At 50.4% G+C, this 18,831-nt stretch overlaps 1 protein-coding gene across 1 annotated transcript; it reads right to left on the bottom strand.

The window, feature by feature from the left end:
* Positions 1 to 880: 880 nt before the first annotated feature.
* On the bottom strand, positions 881 to 18,293 carry NR2E1 (nuclear receptor subfamily 2 group E member 1). The gene is made up of 9 exons (XM_055714033.1): positions 17,537 to 18,293; positions 12,239 to 12,384; positions 11,427 to 11,514; positions 10,897 to 11,132; positions 9,446 to 9,592; positions 5,074 to 5,170; positions 4,539 to 4,688; positions 4,169 to 4,274; positions 881 to 2,472 (listed from the first exon to the last, which is right to left on the bottom strand). The coding sequence occupies exons 1-9, from the start codon at positions 17,559 to 17,561 to the stop codon at positions 2,310 to 2,312; spliced, it is 1,158 nt and encodes a 385-aa protein (XP_055570008.1). The 5' UTR covers positions 17,562 to 18,293; the 3' UTR covers positions 881 to 2,309.
* Positions 18,294 to 18,831: the final 538 nt, after the last annotated feature.

Below are 18,831 nucleotides of genomic sequence, written 5' to 3' on the forward strand. Positions count from 1 at the left end.
ACAGTTGTTTTTAGTGTAGAGAGCAGAAAATGATTGCAGGTTATCACAGGTGCAGGAAGAACACTTCATAAGGTGTTCGTTGGCTTCTTTCTAAGAATGTGCTATGCCCTGTGGTAAATGCACTCTCAGGTGCTCCATGCTGGTTTTAGTTTTAATAGATGTTGTGAAGCGCTGTAGTCCATGCTTTGTCACAGCTGGCTCATCAGAAGACTGGTCTTGTATACTTTATGGTCTGGCTGTCTTGGAAAGGATAGAATGTGAGACCTAGCAGACTGTGCAAATGGAAGAGAGTTGAGGTGAAAACTTTGACCTCTGAAATGCATCTGATTTTTGTGCTTGGAGCCGGTGGAGCTAGGATTTCGCTTGTGATCTGTATTCCTTGACACTGAAAACCAGTGAACCATTGATGTACGCTGCACATTTCCACCTGTCATTTTAGCGTGCATGGCTCTTTGGTCACTCACTGCCATATGAACAATGTGTTATATTTCCCTTGTCCTATTGCCAACTTGTTCTGTGCATTGGGAGTTGCTTACCTCTTTCTTCGGTGTGATTACACAATTGGACACCTTAATAAAACCTCAGAATCTTTTTAATTGAAGCAGTGGTTTTATACTCATCACCCTTTGTTAGCTGCACAATCCACCAATATTAAAAACTGTAAAAACACAAAACAGAGACTTATACTAGGTTAGACCTCTGATCTGTTTAGTATTGTGTCCTAGAAAAAGCACTGTGTCAGCTCCTGGAGAAGGGAACCTTGCAGCAGGTGTATATTTGAATTACATGAAACAGCTCTATGCAGGACCTTAAGGTTCCTTTGACCCAAGGCAGGATCACCTAAGCTGTTCCTTTAATGTTTGTCTAACCTGTTTTTGATACCTCTGATGATGGAGACTCCACAGCATCCAAAGCAATCCATTTTATTAGAGAATAATATATCTGTACCCTGGTAGGTAGGGTACAGTGGAAGAAAGTAATTCAGAAGTAGAAGGACAAGCATTAAAAGAAAAGTGGAAGGTAATTTAAATTCAATATATTTTTATTCTTTGTAAATACAATGAGTACAACTTTTTAACTTCACAAATCAGTTAATCCACTTTGTACAGGAAAAGTTTTACTCATTCTATGATAGTCCAAGTGCTGATTTTTCTCAGTGCTAGTTCCTAATAACAAATCAAATTTTGAAAAGTACAGCAGCTATCTTTAAATGTTTTTTCTACATTTTTCATACATCAAATAAGCAGCTTATAACGTTTTTTTGTGTGTGAGAGGGTGTAGGCAAACAAGGCTTCAAAATTAGAACCTGGAGTTTTCTAAAAAGGCATTGGAGACTTTTGGAAATTGTTAGCATTGTATCAGTCAACAACCTTTATTTCTTTGAAATAAAATTCCTTCCATTGATTTTTTTTTTATAGTCATTTCACTTCTCTGCACATCTCACTGACAAAGAGTTTGGCCACCGTTGCCTTTGGTTTCAGCACTGTGCCATCGGGACAGCCAGCAGGACACTGAAGCAGTCATCTCCATTGTATTTGGTTTTGCTGTTTTAGTCTTCCTTTCTTGACTTGTGTCTTTTCAGGTGTGTGTGTGAACGTGTGTCTGTGTGTGTGGAAGAGGAAGGAGGGAAGGTCGAGGAGGATGTGTATAAAGCTCTTCTGTCTTTGAGATGTTAAATGAACAAATTGTGGTGACATCCACATCAAAGATCACCAGTTCATTTTGCAGGAAGAATGGAGCTGCCGTCATAAGCTACTTTTTAATCAGTTCTGAAGGCCACTTCATGATGTATTATAGCAGAAGCAATGTTTTGGTAACCTGGTCTTAAATGTTGCCTATCATATTAAAAACATTTTCCCAACATAGGCTACTTTCAAAACAATTCTGAAGGCCACTGCATCTCGTGTTACAACAGAAGCCAAGTTTGGTCACCCAGTTCCAAATACTGAACAAACTAAAGTACCTTCTTTCACATTTTGTCTCAGATCTGCCAGTTAAATGAGAGAATAGCAGAGTCTTTGTTAACTATGACTGGCATCTGAATTGCCTCCATCCTGTAGTAACAGGAATAGCAGCCAAATTCCAACCACTTTCACTTTTTCTGTAGAACAAAGCATTCTCTCCATGATCTAAATCACTCTGTTCAGAGCAGCAGAATCATATCTACCGGGGTATTTTTTTGTCAATGGGTTTAAAGGCTAAACATTCCCAGGCTTATGCTTCCTGTAGATTTTGTTAGTTGAGGCTTATTCTCCGTAGATAAAAGTTCTTCTCAAACTGTCCATCCTGATTGTTTATTTTAAGGTAATTTATATGTCACTGGATTTGTACATATCTGAAAGCAGTCTTGTAATTGGTACATTCCCAATGGTCTTTTTGAAAAACACTTCTTCTATTGTGGACGGACTAATCGAACGTAAAGCTGGTAAAAGCAATAAAAGTTTTCCAAAACGACAGGGTTGCGTGGGATACCTGGGAGACAAAGAGGGAAAAAAAAACAAACCATTATTGAAGTTTTTAAGGTTTTTTTTGAAGAAAGTCTTTTACTTTATAGAAAAGATCGATATTCAACAAATTGTATAGATGGGTGCTACCTGTGCTAAAACCCTGTGTTTTGTACTCATGTGAGCATGAAAGTTGACCCCAAGGAAAACTGTCTTAGTGGAGGTTAGCAGAATATAAACCAATGTCTCTGAGTTTTGATTAGCTCCTTTGTTTATTCCCTCAGAGCAGTAGCAATACAGAGACAGGATCTGCTCTGACTTGGCCCTCATACAACATCTATGTTGTTGATGCAGTTCAGGGAAGATCTTGACCTGTAGTAAATACCCTGTTATCTAAAGTGCAATTTAAAGAACTTAGACATGGACTTCACAAGACCTGTCACAGCTTTCCCCAGAAGTCCTGAACTGACTAGAGCAGCTCTTGCAGAAGGTGTTAGGGGGACTCTTCAGAATTCTCCCCAGTCCCACCACTCTGAAGTGGTCCGTAGGAGGAGGCTACTGATCCGTTCACAGCCAGCTGTTCTAGACTGTGGGATTGTACTTTGCATAGTACAGTTTGTGTGTTCCTGGGCTTACCTTTGTATACTTTGTGGGATGAAAGCTACAACGTTTACAGCAGCTTTTAAGATTCCTGTGTCCCGTGGGACTTATCCTAAATGAGACAAGGGGGAACATTTTCTTCCCAAATAATGATTCTTGTCACGCTGCTGTGGCACCGAAATGGGATTCACAAGTTCTGGGGTTTTCATTTCAACCCGAGGACAGACTCAGGGTAGCATTTTGGAAGAGACATTTACCTTCCTTGTGCCCCAATTTCTGTGTCTGCACAATCGGGGAAATGGCATAGGGATTAGAGATCTTGGGTGACAAGCTGTCATACTGCTGTGAGATGTGATGTTTGAGCATCACTGTTAGTGGTATTTAATTGAATAAAATGTAGAAGAAAATGTAGCCTTCTGTCCCACAGCAGTTGTCACTTCCCAGGGGAAGATCTCTCCTTTTAGCCCTTTTTCATTTGTCTGAATAAATTGAGGTGCTGGAGTGTGTCCAGAGAAGGGCAACGAAGCTGGTGAAGGGTCTAGAAAACGAGTCTTATGAGGAGCAGCTGAGGGAACTGGGGCTGTTTAGCCTGGAAGAAAAGGAGGCTGAAGGGAGGAGGCCTTACTGCTCTCTACAACTGCCTGAAAGAAGGTTGTAGCAAGCTGGGTGTTGGTCTCTTCTCCTAAGTAGTAAGTGATCAGATGAGAGGAAGTGGCCTGAATTTGCACCAGGGGAGGTTTAGATTGGATGTTAAGAAAAATTTCTTTGCTGAAGGGGTTGTCAGGCATTGGAACAGGCTGCCTGGGGAGGTGGTGGAATCACCGTCCCTGGAGGTATTTAAAAGACATGTGGATGTGGCACTCAGGGACATGGTTTAGTGGTGGACTTGGCCACGTTAGGTTAATTGTTGAACCTGATGATTTTAAGGATCTTTTCCAACATTTTCTATGATTCTATGATTCTGTTTCATCAGGGAATGCCAAATCCCAGCAGGCTGACAGCTGATGTATACTTGCTGTAATAGCCCAGTCCCCATTTCAGTCGGTGGAAACTTCACCCTCACTACAGTGAGAGCAGGGTTTTACCCCTACACCTGCGAGAAGTATTGAGAAGCCACCACTCACCTGGTGTGAATGTAGCTGTTCAGAGTGAGCTGGGCTTCATCTTGAAGGGCTGCTATAGCAGCAGCATTTCGGAAACTCCTCAGTTCGGAACCACTGTGTGTAGGCACTGGAAAGCAGATCAGTAACTAGTTCAGCTTGGCTCTTGGGGGGTCAGAACAGTTCAGCTAATGCTATCAATGGAAATTAAACGTTCCCATTAGTTCCCCAGCACGCCACTGTCAGCCTTTCAAAATGCAACACTGGCTATTGGAATTCAATACCACGAAACCTGTTGGATGGTATAAAACTATGTCTGGTTTAAAGCATATTTCTGCTCTACAGTAGCTTCATAGTTATCAGACCAGACAAGCAAGAGATTCTTTCTGCTTACCAGCTTTAAAAGTGACAATGCATTTGAGACAGGCAAATTCGGTAGCATCTAGCCGAAGTTGTCTAAATCTAGCCACAACCTCCTGTAAAGCCTGTATTTCCGAAATAATTTTATTCAGCTTCTGAGAATCTGTATTGTCACCGTTCATGCCTAAAACAGAAACAGATTAAATAAATAATATTAAAGGCATTTGCTTTATTTTATATTGATTTCTGACAAAATCCTCTGTATCAATATCCACTCTATTGTCACACTTGTCTATCTGGTTCCATGTAAACTGACTATATTGTATGAAAGTTAATATAAAATCTTCTCTTGGATGATAACAAACACAGTAATTTGCATTTAAATGACAATGCAAGCAGTCATGAATACAACAAAACAACATTATTTGCATTTAAATATAGATTTATAAATGACAGGTATGCTCTATTGTTCAGTAGGAATTTGTTATTCTTTACATGTTGTTCTTTTTTCAGTAATGTATTTTTATGGTAATTTTTGTAACAAAGTCATTAAATTGTGCAATTCTTACCAGATACAGCCAGTAGAGTGTTAGCATCAACTGGAATGGCCCATTGTGCTATTCCTAGAACAAACAGTTCTCTCCAAGCATCTTCCAAAAGCATCAGCTGTCATACAATAGATGTACAATATAACATAGTGTATAATTTATAGATTTATAAACAATTTAAATATGTAAATTTCTGTTATTTTAAAAACTACTTTAAATGCCTGTCATGGTGTTTTCCCCACAGAATTCGTTAGCTCTCCTCTCAGCTTTTTGAGAAGGTGTCTAGAAATAAGTCTCTGCATTGTAGAAAAACACTGCGGGTTGGCTCACTGTGCACCATGGTGTGTACCAAAAGGGAGGAGAGAGTGAGAACTGCCCAGAGAGCTTGCTCGCAACATGAACGCTCGCCTGTGTTTCTCAGCACAGCATGGGCTCTCTGCTCCTCTCCCTCGGCACAAATAGCTGTCCTAGGACAAGTTGGACAGTGTTCTCCTGTTGCTCTCTAGGGATTATCCTCTTTTCCCCCAGGAAGGCAGGATTTGTGCAGAAAAGCCTGGACAACGCCCTGAAATGACATCACTCTGTAGGGAGCAGTGCTTTAGAGCACATATGTATCTTTAACCCCTTCCTTACTAAGCAAGTTTTTAGCTCTTTCAAGCACACAGCATCTGGACGCTCACACCGTTTCTCAGTATCACCTGTTTTCCTGCTTTTTTGCTTGAAATCACTCAAAAATTCCAGGCACTAAGAGCTGTTTCAGAGAACTGACAATCCAAGCACCTGCACTGACAGCATTGCTAGTTCTCTGCAATTTCCCTACATTGCCTTGTTGTGCAGTGGATGTGGTGTTCCCTCTTTGGAGGCAATGCCTTTGATTTCCGTGGAGAGGCACTGGTGCATCTGAAGAGGAGACAAGACTCCTGGTAATGCAGACTGGCAACAAGTTTAGTCTTGAGGGCATCTATGGGTTGTTGGCCCCCAGTTCAGCTGAAGCTCATGGCCTAAAGGACATGCTGTGGTGCACACACATTGCTGGGAACTCATGTTTCTTAATAAGGTGGGAGAGATTTGGAGGGGTGAGAACTGTAGTGGACTCAGGAGGCATCATCTGGTGGCTCCATGCAGTGAAAACTCATTGCCCAAAACTCATGCAGCAAAATAATCCAAACCACAAGCATTACTATTTCTATGATCCCTGGAAGTATCAGCAGCTTAACTTCTTAGGAAAATGGGAAGGAGGGTATTTTAAGTCTATAAAGACTCTGTAAGGAAGAACAATATAAAAAAATATGTTGTACCAAATGAATGATTATTTCCTTGGAAACAGATATGTGAAAGTAATAGTTATTAGGAAAAAAATCTTTACTGGAAGGATTATCAAGCATTGGAACAGGCTGCCCAGGGAAGTGGTGGAGTCACCATCCCTGGAGGTACTTAAAAGATGTGTAGATGCAGCACTTGGGGACATGGTTTAGCGGTGGACTTGGCGGTGCTAGGTTAGTGGTTGGACCCGATGATCTTAAAAGCCTTTTCCAGCCTTCTCTATGACTGTATGATTCTATGATACAGAAAGCATGCAGTAAAAGTGGATTTTTTATCTATGTGCTCTTAACAGTATTATGAGTTTTAAACCACCTTATTCCGATCAGAATGGGAGGAAGAGCTCTCAGAGTTCCTGCTCCCAGCTTGCCACTGCAGGCTAACGCCCATTTTGTGCCTTTTTGTGCTATGTGCTTTGCAGAACTTCTACATAACCTGACTAAGGAAATTGTGACAGGAAAGTATTTCTGTCCCTGCATACAATTACTGTTTGAAATAATTATGTTGGATTTTACAGTACTGGAAGCTGCCCAGACTGGGAGCGGGGACGGGGTACTAGGGTTCAGTGCTCATCTCAGCTCTGTTCTGAGAGCAGCTGAACCTGCTCGTAAGTCTCCTAACTGCTGCAGCCTGCAAACCCAGCCCCTCCTCTGGATAATCCTGCCTGATGGATGCACAGGTTTCTGTATGACATAGGAAATGATCCACCAGCCTTTCATTTGCTTTTGTAAAACGTTTTTTGTCATTCATTCATGCAGATACAATGGTAATGAAGGGTGGTTCCTGGAAGATATCAATTTCATATGTTCTTTCCCTCTAAGTCTTTAAAGTCAGAAGACTTTAGAAATAAGATACTATACCAATAGCTGAAGCTTTCTTCATGTGTATGCATAAGTCTGTAAAACCGCCAATTAAAATAACTCTTGCTGAAGTCATACTCAGCCCTCCTTCACCAAAGAATCAATAAATACCAGGCTTTCTGAAGGACTAGGTTTTGCTTCTTAATCAACTCCTTCCTGTAAGTACGACCTTTTGTTGGTGACCTGCATTGGGGCAACCTGTTTTATGGACAAGCTGGGCAGGTGTGCAGGCCAGCTAAACTTTAGGTATGGCATTTTTGTTGTGTGGCTTCCAATCCACAATGGGATTAGCTGTATGGAGCTGGGGAAGGGACACAGCCTCTGTTCTACCGAGGGCAATGACACAGCAATCCTCCAACTTGTGTTTTGTCAGCAGATTGGTTTCTACTTATTTCCTTGCCTTCAACATGAAACTGTCACAGAGCCCTGAAATCACAATGTGCTTGCCTTTTCAGAAGAGCACAAACAAAAGCAAAATCCAAGAAAAGGTTTTAGACTCTCCTCAGGCAGATGTCAGGGGTACAAATGGAGAAAGGCAGACATTTACAGCTGGGCCATTGTAAAATTAAATAATGCAATGGCACTAGTATAAAAATCAACTGTCTGATTATTCATTAAATAAAGTGATTAATATCAGAGTTGTTTCTTCTCCAGCTTTCCTGAATGTGGCAGGGGAATCATACAGAAAAAGGCCCAGGTCAAAACTTTAGAGCTGAGCAGCTCTGAGTTTTGAGGAAGTTGGCTTGCAGTGAGGTACAGCAAGTCAAGGTGATGTTAAGGAAAGGCTGGGATTTAAATATTTAATTCACTTACTCTAGTCCCTGATATGAAAGTGAAAGAAGTGGTTCATTATTTAAATATAACAGGAACACTCTGGTATCTATGGTAGATAAGCAGGCTTTGCTGTTTGAGGCATGCTTGGTCATGTGTGGTGGAGACTTCCCTTGCTCCCAGATCCTGCTGCTCCCTCCTCTTCACTCTAACAGAGATGACCTTGTGGGAAATGCATCTGTATTATGTCTAATAAAGCCTTTGCCTAAGGAGCCTCCTGTGCACATCACTGGTGGAGAGATGGACCAGCCACTTTCTGTGCACTGAGGCTGCTGCTGAAGCAGCACACTTGATGCTTATCCCTGATATTTGGGGCCTGTTTCTTTGGTTCCTTGGTATGACAGACCTAGTGCTCCGCAGGAGCAGTGGCAGCAGAAGACAATGTTAGAGAGCAGCATGCCACACTGGGACTGCTGTCTTCCTAACGGCATGTGTAACCTCGTGGGCCCTGCCTCATTGCTCGCATGCTCGCTACGCAACAGTACTGCAGCCAGAGCTGAGCAGTGTCCCCTTGACTATTTTCATGACAAGAATTTCAAAACATGGGTCTGGTTCTAGAGAAGGAACTTTTCAATGTACCTTAGCTTCATATCACATTGTGACCATCATGATTTACCTTTAGGTAGAAAACACTGCTGGTTTCCTGAGAAGCTCTTCTCTTTCAGTTCAAAATATGTATTTGCATATCAACTGCAGCACTTGCAACATGCATCCACGGAAAGGAACTAGTTCCTCTGATGACTGCTATGTAACATCTAAGGCACAACCTTTCTAGTTACCATTTTGGGAAATTAGCTCAATCATATCAAAGTATTAGACGTCTTTTATGATTGGAGCTTTGTGTAGGTTTCCCCTTCCATTTTATAATTATCTGATTACTTTTTTAAAAAATCAGTGCATTATACAAAGCACACAGGGTCCTCATCAAGAATCAAGTCATTAAGAAATTGCTTAAGCTTGTATGGTTCACATAGGATTTTCTTGAGGCAAAGGCAAACTGTCATAAAGGAAAACAAGACAAATTAGGAAAGATTTTAATTAATGGTGAAAAATACTGGGGGCAGGCCAAATTTTGCCTCCACCATATTGGTGTAATTGCAAATTCACTGAAGCCAACATGAATAAGGAAAAAATGTTGGCCATGTGAGGAGAGGAGAGGAGAGTTTTCACTTTGTTCATGAAATAAAAGTTGGAGGAAAGCAGTTTCTAAATCACTGCCTGTTTTTCAGGAACAGACCGAAACTTTGCCCTGAATTTCAGAACTGCTGAAGTCCATTATGGATTTAAAGGTCTAGGGCTGAAGGTTCAGGACCCAGCCTGAGCTCTGAGCTGTCTTTAACAGGCAAGCCAGGCCAATGCCACTCCCGCTGCAGGTGCCTTACCTGGTCTTGTAAGGACAAGGTGGAGAAGGCTGGGACACTCTTGGCCCACTTGATGCTCATGAACAGAAGTCTGGCTGCTGACTCACAGACTGATTCGGTGGCCACTTCGTAGAGATACATAGGGGTACCGTTGACTTCATGCGGGTACTAATGTCAAAAAGAAAATAAAACAACTTCACACAATGTCACCAAGGCAGCCTTGTCTTCCTGTTCCCTAACAGCTGCCATTCAGTGCACCACGTTCATGCCCAGCACAGAGTGTCACTCTCTTGTTCTGCAAGCAGAGGGCATTGCTTTCAGTGGGCTCACTCCAACTGCTCTCTGCTGCTCATCCGTATAGATGAACTGTACTACAGAAACAGTGCCTGGAGGAGGCAGGAGGAAGAATGAACTTATTACATCAGGGGGAAAAAATTACCAAAATGTGGTGTCACCCTTTGCCGTGTTACACAATAGCACACTTCTGGTAGCAGAGTTAAAAGAATACAAATGTGATTAAGAATTTGTGGTTTGTAGCCTGTGCTTCAGAAGCTGATTTAGTGCACCAGCCTTGCTCGGCAAAGGAGTAAGTACTCACTTAGCTTTAACCTTCACCTAGCTCCCTGACTGCAACTCACTGTAAGCAGATGTGTAGAACTAAGCATAACTACCTAAAGGTGGTGTAGGGTTGGAATGGAGTTACATTTTCAAGCACGTGTGATGTTTTCTTGCCAAATAATTTCCAATTAAGTATTTTCCAAAACTGCAATATAAAACTATACATTATGATCATGCTCATGATGGATTCTGCCAAGCTACCAATTCTAAAAATGCAGAACGATTTAAGCCATCTCTTCTATGATTTTTCTAGATGCTGTAAATATACAAAATGCCACTGCAAATGGCTTAATGGAAAAAACCAACACCTTATGGCTAATTCCTGTGCAGTGGAGGCCACAGCAGTGCTTCCACTGGGCTGCCTAGGAAATGTCACAGCCAAGAAGCACGGAGCCAGCTTAGACTCGTTTGTGTCTGTGTGGACAAACTGCAGGCTTTGGTCAGCACAGCTATAGTACTTCCTGGACTACACCACTATAGATGATGATGGGCACTTTGCTGAAGAAAACTCAGTGATTGCATTCCTCATGAAACAAGGTTTAAAACTGACTTGTGGATGGGCTCCAGACAGGAGGAGCACTTCTGCAGCCATGAGGGTGTAAGAATGGAGGAGGGACAGGGTTGGTGCAGAGCAGGTTACCAGTCAGTCCTTCTGTGTACCCCTTCTGCAGAGGGCCTCTTGCCCCTTGCACCTCCTATCTTCAGAGCTTTTAGGGACATAACAAAAGAGTTCCCACCACAACCCACAAGGCCTCAAGCCTCGCTCTTTGCCCTGTCAACCCCAGAGGCAAGAGGGAGCTGGTGGGTTGCAGGCACCCCAGTGGCAAGGTCTGGTGGCCGGGGTAGTGGCTGACCTTCGGGGTGGGCTGTGCTAGGCCCACCAGAGCCTGCCTCTCGGGTGTGCCGGTGACAGCGGCCAGCTCCAGGCCATGGGGCTCCAGCTGGGAGACAGCAGTGAAGAAGGCAGGTGCCGGCAGGGCGGTGGCGGGGAAGTGGGGGGCACCGCCGCTCTCCTCTTTGTGCCCGCGGAAGTAGAGGGCCACTTGCTTCCGTATCGTCGATGTCCGGGGGCCCCGCTCGTGCTGCACTGCTGCAGGGCACCAAGGAAAGGTGAGGGGGTCACCACGGGGTCCCACACCAAGTACCCCATGTGCTCGGCTGGGCTTCCCTCCCTCCCCGCAATTTTTGGGGGTGACCCCCACGCCTCCCACCTGTGATGTTATCTGGAGAGAAATGGGCAAGTCTGCTGCGGGATGGGGGGTCATCAGAGGCCCGGGGAGGGGGGGTAGACCCTGCAGTGACGCACTGCTCCCCAGTTCAGAGTGAGTCCCGGCTCACTCCTGCTGCCCCACCACCCCGGCGCCGGGAGAGGGGGAGCGGGTACCGTCTTTGTTCATGTTGACCTCCAAGCACTTCTTCAGCCGGCAGGCCCGGCACTGGTTCCTGTGCGTCTTGTCCACCGGGCAGCCTCCCTGCAAGGCAGCCAGTCGTTGGGCCGGGGGGCGCAGCGCGCTCACCCCGCCGGCCCTGGAGCCCTCCCCGCGGCGCCGGGGGGCACGGGGGGGGCCGCTCCGACCGTGCCGGGGGGGGTCGTGCCGGGGGTCCGTGCCGCGCCGTGCCGTGCCGGGGTGCCTGGCCCCGCGGCGTGGCGGGCCGGGCCGCCTTCAGCACCCGAGACAGCGACGGCGGCACCGCCCCCTCGGGGCGCCCCTGTGCCCCGTGCCCCCCCGCCGCGCCCCCGGCCCCGCATCCCTGCGGGACCGACCGGGGGTGGAAGTGTGCGCGGCCGGAGCGGGAGGGGGAAAGCGCGGAGCTGGCTCTGCCTGGGCGCGGGCGCGACCCGCCGGGGGGAACTCGTGTCCGTCGTCCATCGACCGCCCGCGGAGTCCGGCTCACCGGGGGGCTGCCCCTCTTTCCTGGCGTGACCAGCCGGTGAGCTGGCTGCACGCCTCCCCTCGCCGTTGTCCCCGCACCCTCCTTGCGCACCCTCCCTGGTGGGCTGCGGCCGCACGGCCCGGGGTGCGGGGATGTGCCGGGAAGAGGCGGCCCGGGACCCCCTGGGGGGCGGGGAGCTGCGTGGCAGCTGGATCTCACCGCTGCGGGTGTTCCTGCTGGCGGCGCGGGGGCAACACGGGGCCATGGGGGGGTGCAGGGTGAGGGGTGCAGGCGGTGAGCGGACTGCGCTGCGGCTGGTACCTGATTTCCCGATTTGCAAACGTAGGTCCTATTCCTCCTGATACTCCGCTTGAAAAATCCCGAGCACCCGTCGCAGGCGTAAACCCCATAGTGTTTCCCGGAGCTGCGGTCCCCACACACTTTGCAAGGGATGTCTAAAATGCGACCTGAAAGCAGAGAAGGGAGAGAGGGAGAGAGCGAGCGCTCAGCAATCTGACCTCCGGAGGGATTAGCCTCAGAGCCTCAGTACAAGCAAATAATGAAGTGATTTTATAGCCAACTTTCTTTTCCTTGAGCAAGTGTCAGTTTTCTACAATGAGCATTATTCATGCCCCGCTACGTTTATTTGGATCTTCTATAATCGCCAAGACCCATTTTGGGAGGGAAGATTACAGCAGCGAGAGCAGCAGGCTTGCCTGCTAGAAGTGGGGATGGGGGCGGGGGGCGGGGGTGTGTGTGTTTCCCTCGCTTTCTGGCGCTCGGCAAACAGCCGACGGCGCTTCCCTTGGGCAGGAGAGAGTCAGGAGATCGAGGCACAGAATAAAACAAAACAAAATAAAATGACCGGGAAGCCGAGCGACCTTGTCTCCCCTCTAGCAACCCCAGGGAAAGGGGGCTGGTTCCCGCTACAGAAGAGGCGTGCCGTTTCCTTCACCCCAAAACCTGCAGCAAAACTTTTCGCCTGGCCCTTTGTGCGCGGACGCGGCTGCGGGCGGCGGGCGGGCCGGTCGCGGGGCTGGCGGGCGGGCAGCTCTGCCCCGCTCCCCCGCGCGCTCCGCCGCCTCTCCCGCAGCCCCCGCTCCGCCGGGCGCTGCTTCCGCACCGGCTTGGACTAGAACTGCAAATGCTCTGAGGGTGATGTAAAAACTCGTACAGGGACTGTTGCAGCCCGGCTCAAGAAACCCGCCAAAACTTCGCTCAGCTTCTGCTTTTTATCCGGCCTCTCTCTTCTCTTTTTTCTTTTCTCCCCTCCTACTTTTTTTACTTTTTTCTTTTCTTTTCACTTCTTTTCACTTCTTTTATCTTTACTTTTATCTCTTTTCTCTTTCTTCTATCTTTTCTTTTTTCTTTTCTTTCCTTTTATTTTTTCTTTTCTTTTCTTCTTTTCTCTTCTTTTCTCTTCTCTTCTTTTCTTTTCTTTATTTTATTTTTTTCTTTTTTCTTTTCTTTTCTTTTTCCTTTTCTTTTTTTCTTTTCTTTCCTTTCCTTTTCTTTCCTTTCCTTTTCTTTTCTTTTCTTTTCTTTTCTTTTCTTTTCTTTTCTTTTCTTTTCTTTTCTTTTCTTTTCTTTTCTTTTCTTTTCTTTTCTTTTCTTTTCTTCTCTTCTCTTCCCTTCCCTTTTCTTCTCTTCTCTTCTCTTTTCTTTTCTTTTCTTCTCTTTTCTTTTCTTTTCTTTTTTCTTTTCTTCTCTTCTCTTCTCTTTTCTTTTCTTTTAATTTTTATTTTTTATTTTTTCTTCCCTTTTCTTCTCTTTTCTTTTTTCTTTTTTCTTCCCTTTTCTTCTCTTTTCTCCTTTTTTTTCCTTGGCCTCAAACAGCCATCTTCCTTCCTACCACAACTTAAACTGGCGATTCAGTCCCTCTCACCAAACCTTGGTCTCCAAACTCCAAGGGAGAGCGCCCAGGGCCGCTATCTTTGTTCGGAAGCAGCTCAGACAGAGAGAGCACCCCGGCTGTGGGGGGGTGGGGGTGAGGGCTGGAAGGGGGAAGGCGGCAGCGTGCGGTGTGGGGGGGCGGGGGTGTGTGTGGAAACAGGCCGCGGGGGCTCCTCTTGCTCCCTAGAGAATTTAGAAGTCCGAGATACTTTCAGACGTGTCTACGCTAAGGCTTTAAGACAATGCCTGCTGGCAGACAATAGGGACATTAGATAAAGTGTTAACTTAATGATTTTGCCCATTGAAACTCGTTTGACTGCCTCCAATGAGCACAAGCTGCCAGCTTCTCCCCTAAATGAAACCCGACAGCTGCTATACACAACACGGCGAGAGGGACGGGGATTAGGTTAGGGACTGTGAGAGGGAGGGGTGGCGGAGGGAGGGAAGGTGGGGAGAGAGGGAGAGCGGTTAAAGAATAGAAAACTTTTACGCAATTAATAAGGAGCGCAGCTAAAGGAAGCCCCCCCGCCCCACTGCCTGCGACCAAGCCGCGGCTTTGGAACTGCAGGTAGGCGCCCGTGAGGAGGGCCGAGGCCAAGGCACGGTTTCTGGGAGTGTGTAATTACAAGCCCTCCTTGCCACCTGCCTATTGGGGCACCAGTGACCCGTCAAAAAGTGTAGCATGGGAATTCGGATATCGCACAATGCCAACGGGGGAAAGAGCTCGACTTCCCTCTCCAGCCTTCAGCATCCACGGGGAGCGAGAGGGTCCACACGCACGCACACAAAGGAGGAGGAGGAGGGGCAGGCTGGGGGTGGGGGGAGACACTGGAGCGGTACGTGCAGCGGTGGCGCATCCCGGTGCGGAGCGCGGCTCGGCTGCGCTGCTCCTGCGCACCCCGGCGTAGCGCCGGGAACCCCCCGCTCCCCCTTCCCTCGGCAGCTGCACCCACCGTGGTCGCGCCCCCGGGCCCGCCGTGAGGTCGCCGCCCGTGGCACCGGGCAGCCGCGGGGGTCCCCTCTTCCCGGGGCTCCCCGCTCCCCCGGCCGGCCTGCGGCGCGGGACAGCCGGCTCGGCCCCGGCGGCGCTGAGAGCGGGCGGCGGCGAGGGGAGAAACTTGGGCTCGTTCTACAGAACAGTTTTCCCCAGACGGGTTTTAAGTTTGGGAAAGGTTTTTAAAAAATCCTATGCACTGTATATGCTTGTATCCACACCATGCATGTAAACATATGTTCCGTATATTCTTTACACCTCCGCATAGTCCGTATAAAACCCAAGCACCTGGAGCGCCTCGCCAAAGCCACCAGCCGCCTTCCCAGCCGTCGGAGCGGCGCGGCCCGTCCGACCGGCTCCGCGGCCCCCGACGAGGCTCCCGGAGGGAAGGGGGGCCACGGCAGAGGGCGCGGCTGGAGCCCCCCGTCTCGCCGCCCGCCCGCAATCCGGGTCGCCCCCTGCTCCCCCCCCCCCCCGCAAGCCCCCCCGTCGCCGCCCCGCGGAGGCTGTCGTGCAGTGCAAAATATGAAATAAGTAGAGGGAGAAGAAGCAGAGCGGGGGGGTGGGAAGAGAAAAATGTAAGCTTGACACGGGGTCATGAGATAACTGATTAACTCTGTTTAAAAGAGCTCCGGTTCCCCGAGGTACCGCTTCGTCTCAGAAGTTTAGCGCTAAGAAAATGGGATTTCTGTTCAGCTGGGAAACCGTTTTGAACATCCCACGACAGGGGGTCCTCGGGGGCTTTTTTTGTGTGTCATAATTGCTTAAAGGATATATGGCAGCCCCGATTACTGTAATTACCATCAGAGGCTGTTGAAAGAAGTTAGTCTGGGCTCGGGGGACGGCGGGATGGGGTCTTGTTACCACCCAGGCAGAGATCGCAGCTGACATCGCTAGACGTCCACCGGCGGGCAGAAAAGCCAGTCCGGAGCCTCCTTGCCCGGGAGGCCCCCGGGACCCCCGGGACGGGCGCCCAGGCCCCGGGACAGCGGGCCCGGCTTTTGCACGCGCCGCCGAGGGCGGCTGGGCTCGGGCCCCGGCCCGGAGCGGTCCCCGCGTGTGCCTGCGGTGCCTGGCCGGGTCGGGCTTGGGAGTCCCTTTCGGGCAGTCCCAGGGGGTCTGGGCGGGTCGGACTCAGCCGCGAAAGCGGCGGCGGTGGCCGGGGGTCGCCCAGCGCCCTGCTGCCGGAGGCGCGGTCCAGCCTTGCGGGTTTTCTCCTCCGCAAAATGTCTCCGGCAGAAGCTCCGCCGTCCTTTGGCGACGAGGCTCCCCGGCCCTTCCTGCGCCTTCCCCAACACTCAGAAATCTGCCAGGAGCCCCGACAACGTCCCGGCGCGGCTGCCCACGGGCCCGATCCCGCTCAGGCTCCCCTCGCTCTTACCGGGCAGTTCGGGCAGCGCAGCCGGCGGGACGCAGCCCCGGCCGCCGCAGCTTTTTTTTGCCGCTGCCGCCTTCCCTACCGCCGTTAGTACCTCGACCGCGGCCCCGCCGCTGCTGGCTTTTTCCCCTCGTGGGGCTGACGGGGAAAATCGCCGCGCTCGGCCCCACGGGGGACGAAGGCAGACCGACCCACGCCGAAGCGGCGGCAGCTCGGCCGCAGCGCCGGGCCCCCGCGGGCATCTCGCGTGCCCCGCATCCCCCACGCGCGATTCCCGCGCCGTGGCCCCCGCCTGGCCCCCCGGCCCCGCCGCCGCGCCCCCCCCCGGCTTCCCGGCCCCCGCGGACAAAAGGAGGACCCGGGTCAGAAGGACGGAGGGCAGCGGCAGTGAGAAGGCCGCGGTGCTGGCAGGGAGCGGCCGGTGGCAGGTACCGCCGTTGGATCCCTCCCGGCTCTGCCTCCCTATTTTTCCGCCGCTCCGCAACCCCGGGAGCCCGCCGGAGCGCAGAGGAAATAACTGTCCGATCCATCACTTGTCAGACATCAAATTGGATTGGGTATTTTTCCCCCCCTTCGTTACTGACTCCATCCATATTACAAACTCCGAAAGTCCCATTGGGATTATACGGATTGAGCCATTCTGTACGAGCGGTTAGTCATGCTTTAAATTCCCCAGTTATGAGGTGCATGGATTTAGGATTAAGAAAAATGTGACTTTTAAGTTGTTTCTGCTTTCCTCGTTGCAGGATTATTTGTTGTAACTGGAAATGGTGTGCAAAGTATTGCATTTAAATCCGCCTTCAATAGAGTTGCTTAAGCGATTCCGTGTAATTGTGTGACCAGAGTTTCAAACTCTTAAAAAGAAATTATTATGTCGCAGGAGACTGCATAAAATCAGTGAGGAAAGCAGCACGTTTCAACTTCGTGATGCCCTTTAAACCCAAACCTGCCTCCCTTCGCCCAAGTACCGGAGACCCGCAGACAACCGCCCGCGCCCCGCCGGGACGAGCCCCCTCCCGCCGCCGGCGCGGCTGCCTTTCCCGGGGCTCGCTGACCACGGGCTCCGGCCCCGGCTCCCGGCGCGGGCAGCCGGAGCGGGCAGCGGGAGAGCAGCTTCTTGTAAGCCCCGGCCCCAAACTCCATCGGGGCAACTCCGAGCGTATATATTCGTTGCCACTCCAGATGGAAATATGCACCTCTTTTTTCACTGGGGGGGGGGGGGGGGGGGGGCTGCAAACCCAAACCACAACCCCCCCTCCCCTTCCTCTCCTCCCCTCCACCTCCCGCCCCCCAGGGCCAGGCTGCAGCCGGTCTCGGAAAGGCTGCTCGAAGCCTCCGCCGCGTTATTACCCACTTGTTGATCCCGCCGGCTTGCTCATGCTCGAAGCCCCCGGGAGTCGTTAAACTCGGGGCGAAGTGTCGGCTCCGGGGCGAGGCGGTGCGCCCCCCACCCCCCACCCCCCGCCGGCGCGGCGGCTCCGCGGCAGGTGCCTCCCTCGGGCGCTCACTGCGGGCTCCGCCGCGGGGGCCGGCACATCCTCGCCGCTGCCCCGCTCCCCAGCGGTGTCCTTCCGAGGGACGGGAGCGCACCGCCGGGACGCGGCAAGGGGGGGGAGAAAAAAAAATAGGAGCAAAAAGAAAAAGAAAAAGAATTTTAAAAAAAGCAACGAAATGACCCGAAGTCGGCGGCCGCTCGCTGCCCCTCTGCGAGCAGATGCTCTCGGGACCCCGGGAGGGTGCAGGGGGGTGCGAGTGGGCTCGCCACCGCGCTCCTGGAAGGCAAGCGAGAGCCACAGCAGCCAAAACAACAATAAGACGAAGGAGAAGGTAGGATGGGGCTCGGGGCTCTGCGCCGAGCGCCTCGGTGCAGCGAGCAGGGAGATCAGAGCCTGGAAAAATAATGGAAGGGGGGAAAAGGCGTCAGAGGAGGCTGTCTCTGCCTCTCAGAAACTGAATGGTATAAAAAGGGAAAGGTTTCCAGAAGTTCATTACACTGGCTGACTTTGCGCTTTGAGCTCCAGGCTTCGGCCCCTATAATATCGGCAGAGGCTGTGACAGGCAGCGGCGGGGAGGGGAGAGGGACGCCCCTTGCCCACTGAGCTTCCCCTTCTTTCCCCCAACTCCTGCCGCCGCGTGACGTCACCCTGCGCGGGGAAGGGGAGGGGGCAGGGAGGGGGTTAAATGCTAATGATATTAATGAACCTCCGAGCGGCTTCCACACAAAATGCAGCGGCTGCCGAGATGATTCCGCCTCCTCACTCGCCTTGTGCCCTCGCTGTCATAAAAGGGGACACCCCCCACCCCCCACCCAAAAAAAAAAAAAAAAAAAAAAGGAAAAAAAAGAAAATGAAAAAAGAGGAGACAAAAGAAAAGCAGAAAGAACGGATCAAGATCCCGTTCTTTTTGCATTTTCCCGTGGCGAGGTGGGGCCCGCCTGCGGTTCGCCCCTGCCCTTGCCCTTGCCCCGGACCGGGCAGTGCCTGTGCCGGCGGCCGGAGGGCCCGGGGCTGCGAGCCGAGGCGAGCGGAGGCGGTCCGGGCAGCCAGCCTACCCGCCGGGCGGCCGGACCTCCCTGCTGCCGCGGGAGCCCGAGGCTGGCACGGGGGCCGGGGCGGGCGGGCTCCCGCAGGCGGACGGCGGCGCGGGGGA

This window comes from Falco cherrug, chromosome 6 (assembly GCF_023634085.1).
Source record: "Falco cherrug isolate bFalChe1 chromosome 6, bFalChe1.pri, whole genome shotgun sequence".
NCBI lineage: Eukaryota > Metazoa > Chordata > Aves > Falconiformes > Falconidae > Falco > Falco cherrug.